This window comes from Callospermophilus lateralis, chromosome 2 (assembly GCF_048772815.1).
Source record: "Callospermophilus lateralis isolate mCalLat2 chromosome 2, mCalLat2.hap1, whole genome shotgun sequence".
In the NCBI taxonomy this organism is placed as follows: Eukaryota; Metazoa; Chordata; class Mammalia; order Rodentia; family Sciuridae; genus Callospermophilus; species Callospermophilus lateralis.
In genome coordinates, this window is record NC_135306.1 from 181,309,699 (window position 1) to 181,329,722 (window position 20,024).

The 20,024-nt window shown below is 38.4% G+C and overlaps 1 protein-coding gene and 1 long non-coding RNA gene across 5 annotated transcripts in view; one reads left to right on the plus strand and one right to left on the minus strand.

Annotated features, from left to right (window-relative positions):
* LOC143392858 (uncharacterized) overlaps window positions 1-990 on the minus strand; it is a 76,821-nt gene extending 75,831 nt beyond the window's left edge. For all 3 annotated transcript variants that reach the window (XR_013090424.2, XR_013090422.2, XR_013090423.1), the window contains exon 1: window positions 906-990. This is a non-coding gene — a long non-coding RNA (uncharacterized LOC143392858). The remainder of the gene's footprint in view (window positions 1-905) is intronic.
* Caprin1 (cell cycle associated protein 1) overlaps window positions 684-20,024 on the plus strand; it is a 40,089-nt gene continuing 20,748 nt past the window's right edge. The window contains exons 1-6 of one of the 2 annotated variants that reach the window (XM_076847033.1): window positions 684-841; window positions 1,360-1,575; window positions 16,137-16,199; window positions 16,303-16,389; window positions 18,776-19,014; window positions 19,111-19,193. In XM_076847033.1, the coding sequence (XP_076703148.1) occupies window positions 1,360-1,575; window positions 16,137-16,199; window positions 16,303-16,389; window positions 18,776-19,014; window positions 19,111-19,193 (688 nt within the window). In that variant the 5' untranslated portion in view covers window positions 684-841. Of the gene's footprint in view, window positions 842-1,237; window positions 1,576-16,136; window positions 16,200-16,302; window positions 16,390-18,775; window positions 19,015-19,110; window positions 19,194-20,024 lie in introns of those variants that run through there. The other variant, XM_076847034.1, reaches the window with a different exon arrangement.

The window sequence follows — 20,024 nt, forward strand, 5'->3', positions numbered from 1 at the left end:
ACACTCTATTTAAAGTTTTAGGTAAATCTAAAACAAATGAAATGCCTAATAATTCATAATACTTAGGCCTATGAGACACATGTCAGCTCAAAGCGGCCGAAAATGATTTTTAACTTGAGCCCATAGTTTCAAGACTTCAAAAGCCACCAACCACGCTCATTCCCCATGCATTCTACAGAGAACTCCTGGGTCACTGGGTGATTGTTTTGTGGGGAAGAAGCGAATTGTCCTTTTTTTCAGAAGACCTCTTGGGGTGAGGAAGTTTACTCGCTCTGCATTACAAAAAGAATTCTAGAAATAGGGAATGCACCATCCACCCACCCCACGTACCCCTTTGCCCCCACCCCCACCAAATAAGGGATCTTCCTGGGGCAGTCGCCAGCTCCACAGCAGCTGCTTGACACCTATTGTCCCCGTTTGGACGCCAAGCGACTTCGCCTGAAGGACCCCAGCTTCGATTTTGCTCAAAACTCAACACACCGCTACTACGGACTCCGGGGTCCGTTCCGACCTGCTCCGTGTGGACGGCCCCCGGCTCAAGGGCTTAGACCGTGCGGGGAGGGGGCAGGACAGGCGCTTCCCGGCAGGCGTTCGCGCCGGGCAGCCCGACGGCCGCGAAGGCCCCCGCGGCCCGCTTCTCCCGCCCCCCCGCGCCCCGAGGGCTGGCTGGCTAAGTCCCTCCCGCTGCCGGCGCTCGCCTCACTAGGAGCGGCTCTCGGTGCAGCGGGGACAGGGCGAAGCTGCCTGCGCCCACGGAGCGCACGACACTCCTCGGAACGCAGCGCCACCCTCGCCCCCTCAGCTGCCCACTCGGGATCTCCAGCGGCTCCGCGCGCGCACGGTGAGCGCCACCCGGACCAAGGCGCTGAAGGGGAAGAGGGCCGCTGCACCCGAGTGTCCTTTACCTCCGGACCGGCCGGAGCGTCGCGAGGGGCTAGTCCTCAAGTCCTCCCCACTCCTCCAGCCATTTTCAGTTCCTTTCTCCACCCCTGGCCCTGACCTCTCTTTCCCCTCCCTCGGAAGGCGACGAGTCCTGGCCCGCCCCGGTGGGACCGTTGTACTGGCCGTTGGCGGCCGCGCTGGGAGGCCCCGCCCCCGGCCCGAGTACGGTGCCCCGGGGCGGGCGGGCCGAGCCTGGGCTCGCGCGGGGGCGGGGCGGGGCGGCCGGGCGCCCCGCTGGCGGGTCGCGCGCGCGCCCGCGTTCTCTTCCTGCCGGCGGCGCGCGCCGCCCCCTCCCCCACCACTCGCGCAAGCTCCCGCCGGCTGCGCGTTTTGTCCCGCGTCTCGCTCCGTCCGTCTCCTGACTCGCCGCTCTTGTCCTTCCTCCCGCTTTTTCTTCTCTCTCCTCTCGGTCTAAAGATGCCCTCGGCCACCAGCCACAGCGGAAGCGGCAGCAAGTCGTCTGGACCGCCACCGCCGTCGGGTTCCTCCGGGAGTGAGGCGGCGGCGGGGGCCGGAGCAGCTGCGCCGGCTTCTCAGCACCCAGCAACCGGCACCGGCGCTGTCCAGACCGAGGCCATGAAGCAGATTCTCGGGGTGATCGACAAGAAACTTCGGAACCTGGAGAAGAAAAAGGTGCTAGGAGTTGGCGGGAGAGGGGGGGCTTGCGGCGGCCGGGACCGGCGCCCCCTGACCCTGCAGCCGTAGCTTTGACTTCCTCCCATGTCTGGCGCTTCATCAGGTCCCGCCGCCCCCACGCCGCGTCTCCACGGTGAACCGGCGCTCGATGCCCGCAAAACGGGCTCCTAGGGGAGGTGCCTGTCACCTGATGCGGACTCGCGCTGCCCCAGGCCTCTTTAGTCCTCCCGCTGTGGGTCTGGCCTCTTGGCCTGCGGGGGTGGGATGCCAAGGGCGGGGGCCTGTAGCCAGGACCTCTCTCTCACCGAGGCCGGCTGTCTTTGATGGGGCTAGAGGGGAAGAAATGGAGCGGGCCGGGTGGGGGACTCGGGCTCAACCGACTGCCTCGTGGAGTTGGGTGGCCTGCGTCCCCTTGCCGTGGGGTTTGTCCTCTCCGTTACCGGCTCCTCGAGTCCTGAGTGGCCCCTGTGCTTCCCCGGCAGCGAAGTGTGTTTAGAGCCTGGAGTAGGGTCGCTCTGCCGTCGGGCCCAGGTGGAGTGGGTCTTGGATTTGCGGTCCTCCGCCCCTCTCTGGGGGGCTCCCCTGCATCTCCCTCTTTGTTTCAATTGTGTAGGTGCCCCCACAGCCTCAGACCCAGGACTGTCGTGAGATGATTTTTTGCTGCGACTTTTTGCCCCTGGGGGACTCTTAAAGGGGCAGGGGGACTGCAATGATTGAGATTCGCCGGGGGTGGGCCAAGGGTGGGCTTGAGACGGTCGCTAGGTCTCCGGGCACATGGAGAGAGTGTCTAACATGGCGGCGGCTGCGGGGAGAGGGAAGCGCTGTACAGGAGCTGCATTGTGAGCACAAAGCGAAAGCAGAGGGGGAGGGCAGAGACCAGCAGCCGCCCGGACTGGCTTCCCTCGCCCCCCTCCAAAAAATCGAGCCACACCCACAATTTAAAAATTTTAATTATTTAACTATTCTAGGCCATAACGGTGAGATATGTCTTCAAGTCGGCCTTTTATTTTATGCTTTCAGCGCAGGACAGTGTATCAACTGTGTATTTGTGTTTGTGTGTATGTGTGTGTGTGTAGAGCTAGGTAGAGAAAGGATCTTCACAGAGCAATTCAACTTTTCAGTAAGATTAGCAGTGGAAAGGGTGTCACAAATAGGTAGTACAAAAAATGGGGTGATCACATCTGATTATTGTACTAACTTGCCTTTTACCTTAAAAAGTAAAATATAACTTTGCTTTGATAGCTTCCAATTGCCTGTTTCTAGTGCATTTAGTGTAACATCTCGAATTATAAAGAAATCACATTAAAATGCATATTTAGCCAGCCACCTGGCTGTTACTTCAGGTGTTGATAATGTTTGGCTCAAATTTGGGCTGTGGGAAGCAAATTTGAAAAAAATGGCGATATTTAGGTCTCAGTTATTTTAATTGCTTATTTACTGATTCGTTTTACATTTTGGGGAGAGTTTTAAAACAAATAGTAAGGTTTGATATTCTTCTGTCTCATTTCCTTCAATGTTGAAGGTTGGGGATTTTACTTGAATTTCCTGGACTTTATTTCTAATTGAGAGATATTAAATCTTGAAATCTAGTTCTTTTGATTATTGTTTTGGTATACAAATATGTCTTAATATAAGTAATTGGAATAATAGATTTATGTATTAATGAGGTAAAAAGTATTTTAAATAACTATAAAGGTGGAATAGAGTAAGCTTACCTAAGGCAACTATCTTCTGAGTCTTGCCTTGTGGTTTAGCTTTTGCTCCCTATTTTGAAATTGAGACTAACTAGGGTATTTTTTTAAATTCTCTTTTTAAAAAATATTGTATAGTAGATGAACACAATACCTTTGTTTTGTTTTTATGTGGTGCTGAGGATAGAACTCAGTGCCTCACATGTGCTAGGCAAGTGCTCTACCAACTGAGTTATAACCCCAGCCTTTAAATCCTTTTAATTCAGCAGTAAACATTTCTGTTAATCTGGCTGATGCTTGAATGGCTTAACTTTCAGAATTTCCAGGAATTGTCTTATTTTCTTTTAGAATGGGAATATTAATGGTGTAATATTTTAAATATAGAAATGTATATTCTTCAAAGGCATTCATATAAAGTCATATACTGATTAGCAGCCAATCTATTAATAAGGTGACTTGGATACTAGTGTTTAGTTTATATGAAAAAGTACAAGAAAGCTAATTTATAAGCCCTCGAGAACTTGAATCAAATGATCACTGGTGTATAGTTGTGTATTAATTACTATACATCGGCATCCTTTTTCCCTAAATGATGGCAGAGAAAGAAATGTATTTAGTAATATTAATTATAAAGATTACTGACAGGGCAAATAGTACTGAAAGATTGCCTTGTAATGATGGAGATTCAACAAACTGCACAAAATTAACATATTTAGTATCTCAGTTTCTGTCTCCGTGTTTTGTGGTGCTAAATAGAGGTGGAAAGATCAAGTTACAGTTTGGTTAGACTTTCTTTTTAAAAAAAATATTTATTTTTTAGTTGTAGTTGGACACAATATCTTTATTCATTTTATGAGGATCAAACCCAGGGCCCCATACTTGGGAGGCACCACTGAGCCACAACCCTAGCCCTTTGGTGAGACTTCTTGATAAGTCACAGACTTACCTACTTGTTAAATAGTTGAGATAACAGTACTTATATTTTTTACTTATACTGATATATTTTACTTTATGAGAATCTCAAGGCTTTCTCCTAATTTAAACACATGGTTTTTATTTTATTTTTTAACTAAATGATTGCTGTGTGAGAGGATTTAATAACTGTTTTTTTCAGAAGTGAGCCCTATTTCTAATGCAAAATAGAGGATTTGCCTTACAAATCGGTTTTGAATTCCTTTTTAGAAAAACTCCTTTCTTTTCAGCTGGATTATTATTATTTTTTAGTCAATTTAATTGCAACTTGTGTTTGAACTGTATCTCATTCTTACCAGTCAACACTGGAACCTTCTGGGCCAAAATGCTGGATTGTAAAATCAAGTATGTTAACAGAAATGACTAATAGATGATATAGTATCACTTTAAAAAAGAGAATTGAAATGAGTGTATTTCATTTGGAAAAAACTTACGCATTTTCTAATTATTTGAGCCTTTAGAGGAAAGCTAAGCATCTGTTCAGTGAAAATGCATGCTTAACGTTGATGAAATATGATCCTATTACATAATGCAAGAAAATGGCTTGGTGTTTTTTTAATTTGGGCTAATAAAAAGCACACGAATGTTAAGGAAGAGAAAAATACAGTTGTGATAAAGAGAATCAAATGTAAAACTTGATTCACAAATTTTTTAACTGATTATAAAATACAGTAATATTGGATTGAATGTTTTACTACCTAGTTTTCATCATTAGTTCATTTGTACAGAATTGGGCCTTAGGCTATGTAAGATGGTATTTTGAAACCAAGTCCTAATGTTAACTGAAAAGAAAATTCACTTGATTATAAGTTGAAATCAATTTTGAAGTAGAATAAGGGATGTGTGAGTAGATGACATTTAAATGTTATACTCTGTAAATATAATAGGTTTATACTCTAGTGACTTTGGCAGATGAAAGATTAACCAGTGTTCTCTTGCTTAAAAAAAAAAAAAAAAAAAAAAAACACCAAAGCCTGTAACCAATATGTAACCAAAACTGATGCCAAAAAGTAGTGTTTTTATACTGCTCCTTAAAGTCTTTAGGAACTTTATGTCTTTGTAGTTAATATTATTTATGTAAAAAAGAATGTGAGTTGTGAGGATACTTTTTAGAACATTGCCCTGTGCCTCTACTTAAAATTTTTGATGCAGCTGTTGTACAGGATTTATTTTAAGTATTTTGGAGTAAACCCATCCTTAACTATTTTATAAGTAAAATCTTTTTTGGGGCTAACATCTGAATTTTCTTGACATTTAGGATCTTCAATGTATCAGCTTCTCCATTGGTTGCAAGAGCTATTCCTCTGCAATGCAGAAGGCAAGGTTACTTTGTTTTGCATTCACCTTGTCTCAGAAAAAAAGGCTATAATGCTTAATTTGAGGACAAGATTACTTTGTTTTTCATTCACCTTGCCACAGGAAAAAAAGTTATATTGCTTAATATTTCTCTTTCTCTCCACATTCGTATGTATCAAGGAAGTATTTTAAAAGGTTAAGCTGTGAATTTCTATGATAATATAGGTCTGTCTCTTTCAGAGGTGAGCACAGAATCATAAGTATTATAATGGAATGGATTTTTTTTTTAACCTGGCCAAAATATTTTACTTTAGCATTCTTTGTGTGTGGCAAATATTTGAATATACTTTGTGTGATTTACAGATTGAGCTACAATTTAATATAATTTTAAGTAATTTCTTAGGGCTATGTGAAGATTAGTACTATTTCATATTTTAAAAAAGCATGTTTACTTGTAAAAGATTAAACCACATTGTTATAGAATCTTTTTAAGTTTTTTTTTTTTTTAAAGGAGCTGAAAGACACCCTAGAATTTAGCACAGTTAATTTTATAGAAGAGGAAATAGAGATGTTTATATAAAAAGACCCAGGTTGGAATGGGTGATTTCCAATGTCTCTTGTAATGTTTTATGGGGGTAATTAGAATTTGTAGTGTTCTACAATACTAGTGTAATTCTTAGTGTTTAATTGTTGTGTAGAACCAAGTAAGACCTTTTGCTTCAAATCCTTTAAATTAGAATTTCTTCGTTTTGACAAGCTGAATGAGAAAGAAAAATGCTTTTCATTTTCAAATTTTTTTTTGATCTTTATTAATATCTTATTGCTGAACTTTCTAGGTTGTCCACATAATGGGGTTCTGAGAACATCAGTATGGTGAAGTCTGGTGTATCAGCTATTGTTGTAATGATATTTACTTTTTAAAAAAACATTTATTTTTTCTTAGTAGTTGAAATTAACTTTTAAAGCTTAAATTGTGAAGTTTTTCTTCTTGAGTAGGTAAGCCCCAAATGTACATTTGCCAGTTTCCACTAAAGCGCCTGGTATATTGTAAACCAGAAAAATTTTGGGAAAGCATTACCAGTGGAGAGAAATAGCAGGTGTGACAACCTTTCCACCTCAATTCTTATGTTCCAAGTTCCTAGATATCTTCTAGTAAGTGGTTCTTCTCCCCCCCCCCCCCCCCCCCCCGGGGAAGTAAATGATAGATATACATTGGAGAAGAGAGAGAAGTGTCAGAAGGAAAGTTCAGCCAAAGTTAGAACTGAAAATTGTTTGGCTTGAGCTCATTTTAAAATTTTTTTCTACTAATGATATTGTTAGATAGAAATATGAGTGTAAAAACCACGAATAGAAAGAGACCTTTATTGGGTAGAGTTCAAAATTCATATTTCCTGAGGAAAGAGGAAGGTATGCTTTTTGACTAAGCTTAATTAAAGTAGTCTGTTTCCTTTAATAACTTTTACTACCTATTGTCTCTACCCATCACGTCCTTGACATTTTTTACTGCTTTATGTTCTTAACCTTGATGTTTTTCTAATTGGTGGTAAGCTAATTGGGGCCAGAGATTATCAATTTTTGTATTCCATTGTGTGTCAGACCCAGTGCTTCGTTGCACATATATGCTAAGTATATTTCCAAGTTAGATTGTCATTACGAAGAGATATGTGTAGCTTCCTTAACAAAACTCCTAAGATGGGAGGGGAAATCCATTAAAATTGATTAATCCATGAGGGTAAAAATGCTTTTTGTACAGTTATTTACTTGCAGTGGTTTTTTTTTTAAGTTAAAATAGAATTTTTATTATTGTTTCAGGTGGGCAGCAAGTAAAATATTCTGGATAATAAGCAAAATTTGGGAATAGTCATTTAGGAGAACAAAGATAATGCTTCACATTAGAACTGTCATAAGTTAGACATTTTTGCATTTCGGCCAATACTGTTATTTAAACATAGAATTAATTGCTATGTACTTTTTTTTTTTTTAAGAATTTTAATATTTATTTATTTTTTTTTAGTTTTTGGCAGACACAACATCTTTGTTTGTATGTGGTGCTGAGGATCGAACCTGGGCCGAATGCATGCCAGGTGTGCATGCTACCGCTTGAGCCACATCCCAGTCCCTGTTATGTACTTTAATCACTAAAAAATCCCTCCTGGTCTCCATTTCGAATTAAGATTCACATCTTTTTGCATTGAACTCTAAAGGAATGTGTATAAATGACCTATGTGAAATCCTCATGAGTAGCTTGGTTAAAGCAACTAATAATTCAAAAGGTATCCTTTGACACTGTAATCATTTGTTTTTTCAAGTTTACAAGCTTTAGACCTTTTTTTCTTTTATTTTTTTGTGGTGCTGGGAATTGAACCCAGGGCTTTGTTCGTGCTGGGCAGTATACTTTACCACTGAGCTACATGCCAAATCCAAGCTTTAGATTTTTCTTAAAGTGGTTTTTTTTTTTTTTTTTTTTTTTGATACCTGGGGTTGAATCCAGAGGTGCTTAACAATTAGGCCATGTCCCCAGCCATTTTTTTTTTTTTTTTAAATTTTTGTTTTATTGAGAGACAGAATCTTGCTAAGTTGCTCAGGGCCTTGCTGAGTTGCTGAGGCCAGATTTAAACTTGACCTCCCTAGCCAAACTGCTGGGATTATAGGCCTGTGCCACCCTGCCCCGTGACTTTTTAAGATATTTAATTCAAAATAGGTGATACTAGAACATATAATTTTTTTTTTAAGGTGGACACAATATCTTTATTTTATTTTTATGTGATGCTGAGGATCGAACCCAGTGCCTCACTCATGCATGCCAGGCGAGTGTTCTACCACTTGAGCCACATCCCCAACCTGGTACTAGAACTCTTTATATTTTTATATTTATATCTTCATATATATTTTTTGAGAAAGGGTCTCACAGGCTGGCTGGGAATTTGTGATCCTCCTGCCTTACTTAACCTCCTGATTTCCTAAGATTGCAGGAGTGCACCAACACATTTAGCTATCTTTTTTAAAAATTCTGAATACTTTTAACCTGCTTGAAAAATTATCCTGTAATGAGTTCTTAGATGACATCTAATTTAGCATTCTTTAACTGTTCTCAGTGTTCAGATATCTGTCATTCCTGACAGATGTTCATTTATTCTCTGCTTTAACTAGTTTTCTAGGGCCTGGTAAAAGCTAATTTCTGAGTCTGTTTAAAATTTGGACTTTCTTAAGTTGTTGACGTTAAGAATTATATTCACCCCCACCAATCTAAAATATTCTTTCCTGTGTTCTGGAATAGCAGACACGGTACTATGTGAGTATGCTTCCAGCATTTGAAAATAGTTGTTAATGGATCATCTATGAATTGCTGTGTATGTTTCTCTACTGTTGTTTTAAAAGCTGATGGAACTTTTACTTATTATCTTTCTTGTCTCATGAATTTTATAGTTACTGAGTCTCATTTTAATTTGGGGAAAGTGAATGGAAAGCAGAACTCAACTTGTCTGTTAACTTGAGCAAAGTCAGAACTAATGTTTCTCTAGGTGAAGAGTGGGGTCTGCAGGCATTGATGACTTGAAATAATATCTGGAAAAGCCAATCAAGATTATGGAATGTTGAGGAAAAGAAATCTTTATCTTTTATTGTCTGCATTTGTTTTTCTGTACTCTAGAAGCTATTTGACCTGAATACATAAAAGTATATCTAGGTGGTCTTACTTTTTTATTTTAGACTTAATTTTTAATTATTGTGTCCCAGTTTATAGGTCTCCTTAATAACAGGAATTACGTGGCTTCCCTGGATAACAAGATTAGTTTTTTTTCAGATTTTATTTGTTTCCTATCAATCTTATGACTACGGTTACCTAGTTGAAGAATATTTATTTATTTATTTTTGAGTTCTCTCATCTCCCCATTTTTTTGATGTATAATTTAAAAATATCCCATTCGTTTATGGAATTTGTTGGATATAATAGTATAGGGCAAAGCTTGGAAGGACATCTGTCTTGGATATCCATCTTGCAGTACTGATTGAAAAACCCATTCAGTAATGAAAGTTTGACAATGAAAAGCTCAGGGAAGACTGGAAGATTGAGATGTACTGTGATTCAGCAACATAATCTAATTTGTGAAGGGAAAGGAGGAAAACATCTCACCAGAAGCAGAAATGAAGTATGGCAACAGCTGGAATCCAGGGAGGGGTACTGAAGCACAAAAGGTTTTTCTGTGACCTTAGGCAAGTTATGTAACTACTGTCTCAGTTTAGGGTAAGGTGAAGTAGGATTGATAATAGACGCCCCTTCCCACCCCAGCCCTCCATAGGGTTAGCTGCCTGATAGTTCAAATTTTTTTTTTTTAATATTTATTTTTTAGTTCTTGGCAGACACAACATCTTTTTTTGTATGTGGTGCTGAGGATCGAACCCGGGCCGCACGCATGGCAGGCGAGTGCGCTACCGCTTGAGCCACATCCCCAGCCCCCTGATAGTTTAAATTTGAGTGTGACTTAGTGAATCAAAGAAATAAATGGGAGATACAGTGGGACTAGGTAGTGGGGTAATTATTTCTCAGTACCACATGACTCTAAAGCCTTTTGACATGAATGTAGTCACATCTCTGTTCCATGATTCCTTTTCAGAGACTTGGTAATCTGGGAGATGACCTGATTTTTGTCTTGCCCAGGTGATGCTATAAATCAGTTTTTGGCCATAATGGAGGTACTGGGATTGAACTCGGGGGTACTCGACCACTGAGCCACATACCCAGCCCTATTTTGTATTTTATTTAGAGACAGGATCTCAATGAGTTGCTTAGTGCCTTGCTTTTTGCCGAGGCTGGCTTTGAATTCGTGATTCTCCTGCCTTGGCCTCCCAAGCTGCTGGGATTACAGGTGTGTGCAACATTTCTGAAGAAGCAAATCTTTTTTTTTTAATATATATGTTTTTAGTTGTAGATGGACAGCATGCCTTTATTTCACTTATTTATTTTTATGTGGTGCTGAGGATCGAACCCAGTGCCTCACATATGTGAGGCGAGTGCGCTACTACTTGAGCCATATCCTCAGCCCCTGAAGAAGCAATCTTATGCTAGGAAAATAGCTGGAGAAAAATTCTCCAGAAAAAAATGCTTAATATTCATTTTATGTATTTGATATGAGTAGTTGGTCAATTTGTCTTTATCACTGTTTTAGGCAGACAAGTTCTAACCTGGGAAAGAACAAAGCTGTGTTTGTCTGGAATTGTTTTCTCCTATCTTACCCCTGTTTTTGTTGTTAGTGTTGGACCTGTCAGTGTAACAAGCAAGTCCTTTTATGTTGACTTGTTCATACTACAAATTTTAAATCCAAATGGAAAGATTTTCTAATTGGGCTTTGTGTAAGTCACTTGAATAGTCCATAACAATAGGAATTAAAAGGCCATAATAATGATATCATTTCTGAGTAGTCTACTCTTTCAAAGATGAGGCAACTTGTAGTATTTGGACCAGTGCGATGCTATATCCTTTCCCTTATCACCTAAAGCTACCTGTTTTGCAAAGCAGAAATTGGATGAATTGATTGTCCTAAAGAAGCTTTTTGTTTCTAGTGCAAATTTTCACATCACTGAATTTAATCATAAAGTATTTTTTTTCTGGGGTTAATTTACAGTGAAAAGATATGATAAAAGTACCACTTAGGGATACAATGTAGTAATAGATCACAAGTGAATCTTATGCAGGTGTTAACTAGATTTATAAGCTGACTGGAAATCACCAATTTTCAATTTTTTTTTTTTTTTTTTTTGCTACTGGAAATTTAATGCAGGGACACTTTACCCTGAGCCACATCCCCAGCCCTTTTTTATGTTTTATTTTGACCTAGGGTCTTGCTGAGTTGCTTAGGGCCTCACTAAGTTGCTCAGGCTGGCCTTGAATTTGTGGTCATCCTGCTTCAGCCTCCTGAGTTGCTGGGATTACAAGGTGCACCATTGTGCCCCACAAGTTTCCTGAATTCTTTAGAGCTGAACTTTTTTTTTTTTTTTTATTTTTTTTTTTTTAGAGAGAGAGAGAATTTTTTTAAATACTTATTTCTTAGTTTTCGGTGGGCACAACATCTTTGTTTGTATGTGGTGCTGAGGATCGAACCCGGGCCACATGCATGCCAGGCAAGCGTGCTACCGCTTGAGCCACATCCCCAGCCCCTAGAGCTAAACTTCTTACGTGATATATTTCCAAATTGAGGTTGCCTTGTGCTGGTTTCTAAGGCCACAAATTCTATCTTTTTTTTTTTTTTTATATATTAAGGATTGGACCCAGGGGCACTAAACCACCGAGCCACATCACCAGTCCTTTTTTATTTTGAGATAGGGTCTTACCAAATTAAGGCGTTGCTAAATTGTTGAGGCTGGCCTCAAACTTGAGATCCTCCTGCTTCAGCCTCTTGAGTCATTGGGATTACAGGTGTGTATCACTCCACCTGGCAGAGTACTGTATGAGTGATTCAGAATAGTTTCTTACTTCTCAGTACTATTGGATTTGCTATTATAAGAGAATTATAATGTTTTTGACCCAAGTGAGTGTTACTCAAAATTAGGTATGCACACTCACCCACTAAGAGTTTGGTAAAACAGGTTGCTGGGTCCTAATTCAGTAGATTTAGGGTAGTGCCTGAGACATTGAATTTCTAACAGTTTCCCGGTTGATACTGATGTTGCTGGTTTGAGAATTATGAAAATCATTGATAGACCAGCATAGAGTCTTTGCTGTGTAAGATCTGATTATATATAACAGTGGAGAGAGATCCTACATTATACTGGTAAAGAAAAAAACTAGTTTCCTCTAAAACAGGTTTTTCTTTTTTTTTAATTGTGATTCAGTTGTTTTGTTATTGAGTTTTGGTTACTTCTTTAGTAAATGCATTTCTTAGTATTTTGGCCAGGCTTAGAAACCTACTTTTCTGAAGTGTGAGCAAGGTTCAAGGGATAGATAATATATTTCTAATAGTAGTGTAGAAGATAATATATTTCTAATAGTAGTGTAGAAGGTATTAATTGTTAACAGAAGAACTTTTGTAATGCTATGATGAAACTATTGTTATTAGAAAATATAGCTTGCATTCATTTAGCTTACTGCATTTTTTTTTTTTTTTTTTTAAGCGGGGGCGGGCGAGTACTAGGGATTGAACTTGGGGACACTTGGTACTGGGCCACATCCCCGACCCTATTTTGTATTTTATTTAGAGACAGGGTCTCATTGAGTTGATTAGCGCCTCACTTTTGCTGAGACTTGCTTTGAACTCAGGATTCTCCTTCCTCAGCTCCCCAGCCTCTGGGATTACATGCATGCTGGGATTACTGCATTTTTTGATTGGGAAATTCAACTAAGTATAAGGAACTGTGGTGTGCTTTTTGGGAATCCTATGTTAGAGATTTTTGAGATTGTTCAGTTATGACTTGACATACTTCTTTCATCATAGTTAACTTATTTGTTGTGGTTGTAGACATCATTCTCACTTCAAGAATTTCAGCTTTCAAATTGTTATGGGTTGGAAAGCAGAAAACATGTTAACAATAATATAAAATTTATGTGAGTTTAGTAAAATACATCTTTGCTTTGGCAGTGCAGAGTTCTTTTTATTTTTTGTTTGGTCACATTGGGAATTGAAGCTGGTTGTGCCCAGCCGCTGAGCTATATTCCCAACTGTTTTAGAAATTTTAAAATTTTGAGAGAGTCTTGCTAAATTGCCCAAACTAGCCTCAAACTTGCAATCCTTCTGCCTCAGCCTCCTGAGTAGCTGGGATTATAGGCATGCACCATTTTGGCCTCACTTTTACGTAGTTTGCATTGACAATATTCTTTACAGATGTTTGTGTACCAGGAAGCTAGAGTTTCATTGGTGGCTACTTCTCATTTTTCTTTTAACCTTGTTCCAGTAATTACCTTGTAACAGACTAATCCAGAATTTAAGGTCTTAAAACCATACATTTTATTATGCTCAAGATTTCTGCCTATCTGTCAGGGATTCAGACAGGGCACACAACAGGGTTGATGTCTTTGTTCTATATTGCCTGAGGAAGAAAGACTGACTTTTTCACTCATGTTGAATGTCTGGCCTGGGGTGACTTGAACACAGCATTGCTGACCGGAGCTTTTAAATGAGACCTTCCTTCATGACTTGCTTCATTTTTAGCATGGCATCCTCAGGGTTATTGGATTTCTTGTATAATGGCCAAGGGCTCCAAATACAAGTGATATAGTAACCAGTAAACAAGGCAAGAGATGCATAGCTTTTATGGCTTGGCCTTGAAAGTCAGACAGGATCACTTATACTGTACTGGTTTGAGCCCATAAAGGTACAGTAGCAGGGGAATTGTTCTAGTTCTTAATGGGGGAGTACCAAGGTCAAATTATAAATCACATATGGGGCTGCAGATGTTGTAGCTATTTTGGGAAAATATAATCTGCCATAGCTCTCAGGTAGGCTGAATATTAAATTTGTTATTGTTCGAAAAATTGAAGCTTTTTTGCTATTGATAGCTTATCCTACTATACGATAGTACAGGCTCATAGCTCTTGAAAGTCCTAACAATATCCTGAAATCTGTCCATCTTATCATCTTTCAAATTGCATGTAATTATAATCATTTTTATTATATGTTCATTGCAGAATATTTAATTAAAGAGTATAAAACAAAACTACTCTGTGAGAGATATATAGTGTACTGTGTATTAATTTCTAGATTTAACAAATTTCTTTAAAAAACATATACTAATATAGGAAAAAAGGAAGATAATAAGTGAAGAAAATAATAAATACAGTGTCACAGCACGCCCTACCTTCTGCCCCACTGTACTTTGTTTAGTTCAGAATTTTTGCTATAAATTAGCACTGAATTTTAGGCCCTTCTGTTTGCAAATCTTCTATTTATCTATATTTGTTTAGGTAATGGATATTGAACTCATAGGTACTTTACCACTGAGCTACATCCCTAACTCTTTTAAATTTTGTATTTTGAGATAGGGTCATATTACCACTGCTAACCTTGAACTTGTGGTCCTTCTGCCTCAGTCTTCCAAGTCACTGGGATTGTGGGAGTGTGTCATCACACCTGGCTATTATTTGTACATTTCTAAATTTAGGATTCTGACTATAACTCTTTTATTTTGGAATATCCTGAGTTGTAAATTAAAAGCAGAGCTTGTTTAGTTTCTTGTTCCTAAAAAGAAAAACAGATGCTTGCAACAGCGGTGCATGCTTGTTAATCCCAGAAACTTCAGAGACTGAGGCAGGAGGATCACAAGTTTGAGGCCAGCCTCAGTGACTTAGTGAGACCCACAACAACTTTGTGAGACTCTCAGCAAAGGACTGGGGATATGACACAGTGGAAAAGTGCCCTGGGTTAAATCTGTAGTTCCAGGGAAAAAGAAAAATGGCCTGTTCTTTCTAAAAAGGAATGAGCTATTTTTGTTGACCCTTAGAGTGTTCTAAGGTATTTGAGCACATCTTTTGCAATTGGGGTTCTGCTCACCAGATCAGTGTAAACTATTTTTCAACCAGTAGACTTGAATTTTATACCTCTTTAGCTGAAGACTTATAGATAGTGTGAAGTAGTTCAACTAAATAAAATTGCATACTTTGCTTAACTTTTAATGTTTTAATAATTATCTTGGTTTTATTTACATCCAGTGTGACTAATTGTGATACCTTTAAGTTAAGGATAGGGAGATTATGCAAGTTGATTTGTTTCTGGTACAAAGAAAATGGATTATTTAACCTAACAAAAACAAAACCAAAAAAATTTCTATGGCTTTTAACCTGGTTTCTGAAGTCTCCTTATCAAAATGTTGCTTTGTATTTGATTTTTTATTAGTGTTACTATTGCTAAGTAACTATATATCTTCAAAATTTATTATGGTTATTTTTCCTCTTAGTTTAGATTTGTTTTATTTCCTATCTTCCTTAACTGAATTCTTGACTCTTATATTACCCAAGTATCTTTTTTCTTTAGGATCTTATTTAATAGTAGTAGTCTGGAAAACCTTCAAAATTTTCAACTTAGTAAATAGTGGTCATCTTAAACCAGAAGATCATTTTTTTACCTTCATCTTTAATTACTAGCAAAGTTGTTGATTGGTATACTGCCCATAGCTGAAAATAGTAACTTCGAAATATCTCATGTTGTTCAAAGATGCATAAAGTGTATCAAAGACAATTTGCCCATGGGTTTATTCAGGAAGATACCCTCTTTTTGTACTATATATTCATATGGATTCTTTGAAGGAGCGGAGAAAGGAAGGGAGGCCACACAAAATTAACGCTATAAATGTCGGATATGCTTATTGGGTGGAAACAGAATCCTCACCAAATTGTGACTCTCTCCTATGTGATTATTTTGAGTACCCTGAAAGATAACCGATGTTGTTTTATTGATTTACAGGTATTTGATAATCATTCAGCAATGGTGATTATTTAAATTCATTTTTTAGTTCAATATTAAATGTACTGTTTAATATGTTACTTAATCTGGAGTATATCTCAAGCATACTTCCAGCAAAATTTGAGAAAAACTTTGAAGACTGCTTGTTTTTATCAGTTTTAACTTAAGCTGGTATATACTTTGTGAAATGTAATTTTTTTGTTTTTAATAGGGGAAGCTTGATGATTACCAGGAACGAATGAATAAAGGGGAAAGGCTTAATCAAGATCAGCTGGTAAAGATGTTATATTTTATTAAAGATTTTGTGCTTACTATTTTGAAGAATTTTGCAGTTCTCACGATTCTAGTAAAGTTGGGTTCTGTTTTTGTCATTTTAGGATGCTGTATCAAAATACCAGGAAGTCACAAATAATTTGGAGTTTGCAAAAGAACTACAGAGAAGTTTCATGGCATTAAGTCAAGATGTATGTAAACGATAATATGTTTATGAAATGCTAAAAATAGGGTTAGTGGAAAAAATTTGTGTTTTGGATTTTAGTTCTTCCATTACATTTATAAGCTCTCTACGAGGTGAGAAGATTGGATCCAGTTATATCTTTTTTGGTACCAGAGATTCAACCCAGGGCTGCTTAACCAGAGTCACATCCTCATTCCTTTTTTTGTTTTATTTTGAGACAGAGTCTTGCTAAATTGCCTAGGGCCTCACTAAATTGCAGAGGCTGGTTTCTTTCTGCCTTAGCCTCCCATGTCACTGGGATTGCAGTTGCGTGCCACCAGGCCCAGAGGATCCAGTTGTATCTAAGATACCTTCCAATTCTGTGTATTTTGTTGTAACACCCGAAAGATGTCTTTTAAAAGAACTAAGTTTTGAGTTAGGACAAAAGTCATAAAATAGTTACCTTAAAAATCTCATTGGTGGGGCTGGGGTTGTGGCTCAGAGATAGAATGCTCGCCTCGCACATGCGAGTTACTGGGTTCGATCCTCAGCACCACATAAAAACAAGTAAATAAAGGTATTGTGTCCAATTACAACTAAGAAAAAAAATTAAAAAATCTCATTGGTATAAAAAGTTAGCTGTGCAAATATACGTAAACATTTTCCATATTTCCTTTAGTTCTACTAACCATCTTGCAGTTCCACTAATTAACACAAAATACAGAAAATTAAGTTTTCTGAATAAGTAGTCTAGTAACTTTGAAATTATAAAGTTATCTCTGATTTGATAAAATGACATTCTACTACACGAGAAGTAATACAATACAGGATTAGGAGATCTGATTCAGGAAACAGATTGCCTAGGTTAAATCTGATTCTACCACTTGTTGTGTGACTTTGGATAAGTTACTGTTCCTGTATTAATTAAGGTGTTCCAGAGAAACAGAACCAGGAGACAGGGAAGAAAGGCCATCATAATACATCAGTTTTCTAATCTATAAAGTGGTGATAGTAGTAGTCCCTATTCATAGGATTGTGCCTAGAAGAGTATTTGATTCATAACTAATATATTTTAAGCACTTAATGCTATCCTATTATATTTTATGAAGGAAAAAATTTTGATGATTTGCCCCAAAACGTAATGTCTTAATTTGTTTTGTGCTTCAATAACACCATAGACTGGTTAATTCATAAAAAATGAAAATTTATTTCTCATAGTTTGGGAGGCTGGGAAGTCCAAGAACAAAGCACCAGCCTCTGGTGAGGACCTCCTTGCTGTATCCTTTTATGTGCTGGAGGTGGAAAGGCAGGAGGGTGAACCCACTTCAGTAATCCCTTTTAACAGCAGCATTTATCCATTGATTAGCTTGTAATCTTCCAAAATTTAATCTTTGTATTGAGGAGATTAAATTTCCAACACACGAACTTTTGGGGACTACAGTAGTTCCAGGTAGGGGTGTGTTCCACTTAGAATACAACATTTCTGAAACCACTGTCACTGAATAAATTATAATATCTGTATTCTTCTTTGTTTTTATTTTAACAGAACTTTTGTCTGAACCTTTAACTTCATTGGCAGTAAATTTATTTCATATTCAAGAACTTAAACCTGGCTCTAGCCTAACTTTTCTAGTTTTCAACTTATTCCCTACTTGTGCTATTTAATCAAAAGTAGCTATCTTTTATTACTTTTTTTTTCCTTTCATATTCCTGCCTCTTTGTGTTTTCTATCTCTAGCTACCTAAAAGAGACATTAAACTGCCCCTCCTAATATTGAAATATCCATTTATTTTAATGGGTGTCACTTTCTCCTTGAAAGCTTCCTTGTCTATCCTAACTTATCTGTTCATATATATTATTCGTTTACTTTCCATTTATTGGTAATGTCTCATTTGTCCACTCTGCTACCGTTTATGGATTTGTCTTGGATTTCTCCAAGGCCTCTTCCATTTCTCCCTTTAATATAGATTTCATATGCCCCCCGCCCTTTTTTTAATTGTACTGGGGATTGAACCCAGGGGTGATCAACCCCACTGAGCCACATCCCATTTTTTTTTTAAATTTTGAGATGGTGTCTGCCTGAGTTGCTTAGGGCCTTGCTAAGTTGCTGAGGCTGGCTTTGAATTTGAGATGCTCCTGGTTTAGCCTCCCAAGCTGTTTGAATTATAGGTGTACACCCTTGTGCCTGGCTTTTTTTTTTTTTTTTTTAATTTGTTTTAGTTGGTTCTTGTGAAGTTTGAGAAAGGAGAAAGGTGGAAAGGAAAACACTGCAGTGACTTCAAAAGACTAACCTTTTTGTATCCCCAAACTTATGCTAAACATTAAAAAGGAAGAGAGAAATATTTCTTGTAAGTTAGTGGAAGGTACTTAAAAGCTGTAATTTTGGTGTCTTATAGTTTTATATTCTCTTACAGATTCAGAAAACAATAAAGAAGACAGCACGCCGGGAACAGCTAATGAGAGAAGAAGCTGAACAGAAACGTTTAAAAACTGTTCTTGAGCTACAGTATGTTTTGGATAAATTGGGAGATGATGAAGTGCGAACTGACTTGAAACAAGGGTTGAATGGAGTACCAATATTATCTGAAGAGGAATTGTCATTGTTGGATGAATTCTACAAGTTAGTAGACCCTGAACGGGACATGAGCTTAAGGTATAGTCCTATTTGATAATAGAAACTTCTGAGTATTCAGTTGTTAATAACTGAAAGGTAATTAATTAGCTGTTTAATTATTATTTTTATTATAAGGCTGAACGAGCAATATGAACATGCCTCCATTCATTTGTGGGACTTGCTGGAAGGGAAGGAAAAATCTGTATGTGGAACAACCTGTAAGTATTAAAAATAATGTGAGTTTTCTAACTTTTAAGAATTTTTCTTCTTAACAGTAATGTTTAAAATTTAGAAGTGCATAAGTTGCACTCATCTACTGTTTACTTTTATATTTCCTTTTTGCATCCTTTTTGGGCGTGTTTGTGATATGTGTTTTGTATAAGTCAGAACTAGTGACCGCTGGGCACTATTGCACAGGCCTATAATTCCTGCCACTTAGAAGGATGAGGCAGGAGAAACGCAGGTTCAAGGCCAACCTCATCAACTTAAGGAGACCTTCTCTGAAAATAAGTAATTAAAAGGACTGGGGCTGTAGTTCAGTGGGAAAGTATCCTTGAGTTTAGTCCCTAGTACCCCAACAAATCCAAAAAACCACTAGTGATAGTCTATAAAAATAGAAGTCCTAACTTACATGGTTTTGTGTTTTTTGTGGTGCTGGATGTTAATCAACTTTTTGTTACTATGACAAAATTCCTGAGATGGTAGGAAGGAAATAATTTCAGAGATTTTGGTACATGGTTAGTTGGCTCTGTTGGTTTGGGACTGTGGCAAGGCCAACATTATGGGGAACCCGTGGTGGAACAAAGTTGCTCACTTCAACACAGTTGGGAAGCAGATAGCCAGGAGGGCCATAGGGTACCAATATTTCCTTTAAGAGTACATCCCCAATGACCTAACTTACTTCCACTAGATTTTGTCCCTTCTTTTTTTTTTTTTTTAACTTTTATTTTATTTGTTTATTTATTTTTTAATATATTTTTTAAAATTTTATTTGTTTTTATGTGGTGCTGAGGATAGAACCCAGTGCTTCACACATGCTGGGCAGGCAC